General features: G+C 54.2%; 1 protein-coding gene across 1 annotated transcript; it reads left to right on the forward strand.

The window, feature by feature from the left end:
- The first annotated feature begins 1,160 nt into the window (after window positions 1–1,160).
- Window positions 1,161–1,549, forward strand: CSUI_010566 (uncharacterized protein). Its single transcript, XM_068070669.1, has one exon. The coding sequence runs from the start codon at window positions 1,299–1,301 to the stop codon at window positions 1,503–1,505; it is 207 nt and encodes a 68-aa protein (XP_067917355.1). The 5' UTR covers window positions 1,161–1,298; the 3' UTR covers window positions 1,506–1,549.
- The last annotated feature ends 240 nt before the right edge of the window (window positions 1,550–1,789 follow it).

A 1,789-nucleotide genomic window follows, 5' to 3' on the forward strand; every position in this document is an offset into this window, starting at 1 on the left:
AGTCACTGACCGACGCCAACCCTACAGGGCGGTCTCACACCGGCCGTGGAAATCGAAGGAAATCATGGAACCAGGGGAACAGTTGCAACGGAAAACGTAAAAACTCTCTTCTTCTCCTGAAAAGAGCCCACAAAGTTCTCCAAACTCTTCTTCTCCTCGGAGACAACTCCATGAACCGTTCGGTTCGCATGCGGTCCGCTGCCCGTAGGCCGCGCACCGGCGGCAGTCCCCAGCCGCCGCTCCTATCTTTTTACTTCCTCTCCCTTTTTCTTTTTTCTTTTCTGACTGTGCTTCAAATCAGAAAAGGGGAAGAACTACATATATAACTTAAGAAAAGATCCCCGGAAAAAAAAAAAACCCGGCTCCACCAACCGCCGCGGGTCCGCTGCCCCGGAGGCCGCGCAGCGGTGACAGTCTTCAGCCGCTGCTCCGATCTTTTTATTTCCTCTTCCTTTTTCTTTTCCCTTTTTCTAATTGTGTTCTAAATCGTAAAAAAGGAAGAAATACATATATAACGCAAGAAAAGATTCGGGGGAAAAAAGTTTCCCCGGCCCTGCCAAGCCCCGCGTGTTCCCTGCGGCCGGGCGACCCGGCGCTCCGTAGGCACAGTCATTCCCCGTCCCTACGCAGCACACCGGTACAATAGCATAAAGGAAGCTCAGTTTACCTAGCACACGTATCACCAAAGTACAACAGTTAGATAACACAGTAACGTCACCTTACGTAGCACATTCCTGGCCACCACTGCTAAGCCACCTGGTCGTGTAAGAAAGCACTGAGAAACAGCGGGCTGTCATAGAGTGTCATATGATACGTGGGCATGCCCGTTCGCGGCACTCCAGAGGCATGACTTTGGATGAGACAGTGGTTGAAGGCATTTGTTGTGGGCAAGTGGCGAGGTGGGGTACCCGGAAGGTGCGTATTAGCGGGGCTGCGGGCTTGAATGGAAACCGTGACGGGAAGGTGTTTTTGTCGCATATATTCAGATCGTTTTTTTTACTACGGAAACGATGTACCACTGAAGTGAGGAAAGGAACAAGGGGACGGCGCGAGCCGGACACGGCGACTGCGGCGGGTGAGTAAACCCCCCGGGCGAGACCAGCGGATTGCTCGCGGTTCGGGTCCGGTAGAGACTTCGCTGACTTTCACTTCGGCATGTAGTCTAGATTGTTGCGGATTCCGTTCTGCTCTCGCCTCCATTCGTGCTCATCTGTGCGACTATTCATGTGGTCGTGGCGAGAAGACGCAATCAGTTGCTAACCGTTGATTTGGTAGGACTGTGTATCAGATGGTTTCCCATGACTGTCTCGACAGCACTAATCAAGACCGGCCTCCGTCGCAGACACAGGGCTCTTGTCCGCTTCTCCAGTCTTGTGACACGGCTCCCGAGCGGCGGCAGCTCTGTATCCCCGTGTTCTCGATGTAACCGACAGGCTGTTCTCAAGCGCAGCCGCTCGGGGTGGTGGTTTGTCGTGTGTCCTAGTGGGGGCCGCGGAGAAACCTGAGGATGCGCACTCTATTGTAGACCATTGGCGAGACGCGAGGAACACGGCGCGTACGGCGGGAGAGGACGTAGGGTTTGACGTTCTGTGTTCTCGACCGGAAAGCTTCTGGACGTGACGGAAGAAGGGAAGCAATGTGAGCCCATTTGGGCATGCTCTGGCCGCTTCGCCTCACGGCTTGCGTGCACGTGTGCGCGCCCTCTGGTGAACTGTAGACTGACTGGTGGCCCACGTACCGGATTACCAGGGAAAGGTTTAAGAGTAAAAAGGCTTGTCGTAAGTGTAAC

Source organism: Cystoisospora suis (genome assembly GCF_002600585.1).
Source record: "Cystoisospora suis strain Wien I chromosome Unknown contig_7765, whole genome shotgun sequence".
NCBI lineage: Eukaryota > Apicomplexa > Conoidasida > Eucoccidiorida > Sarcocystidae > Cystoisospora > Cystoisospora suis.

Excerpts from the sequence above, each read along its gene's own strand:
- CSUI_010566 (XM_068070669.1), top strand. The coding sequence starts at position 1,299 with ATGACTGTCTCGACAGCACTAATCAAGACCGGCCTCCGTCGCAGACAC.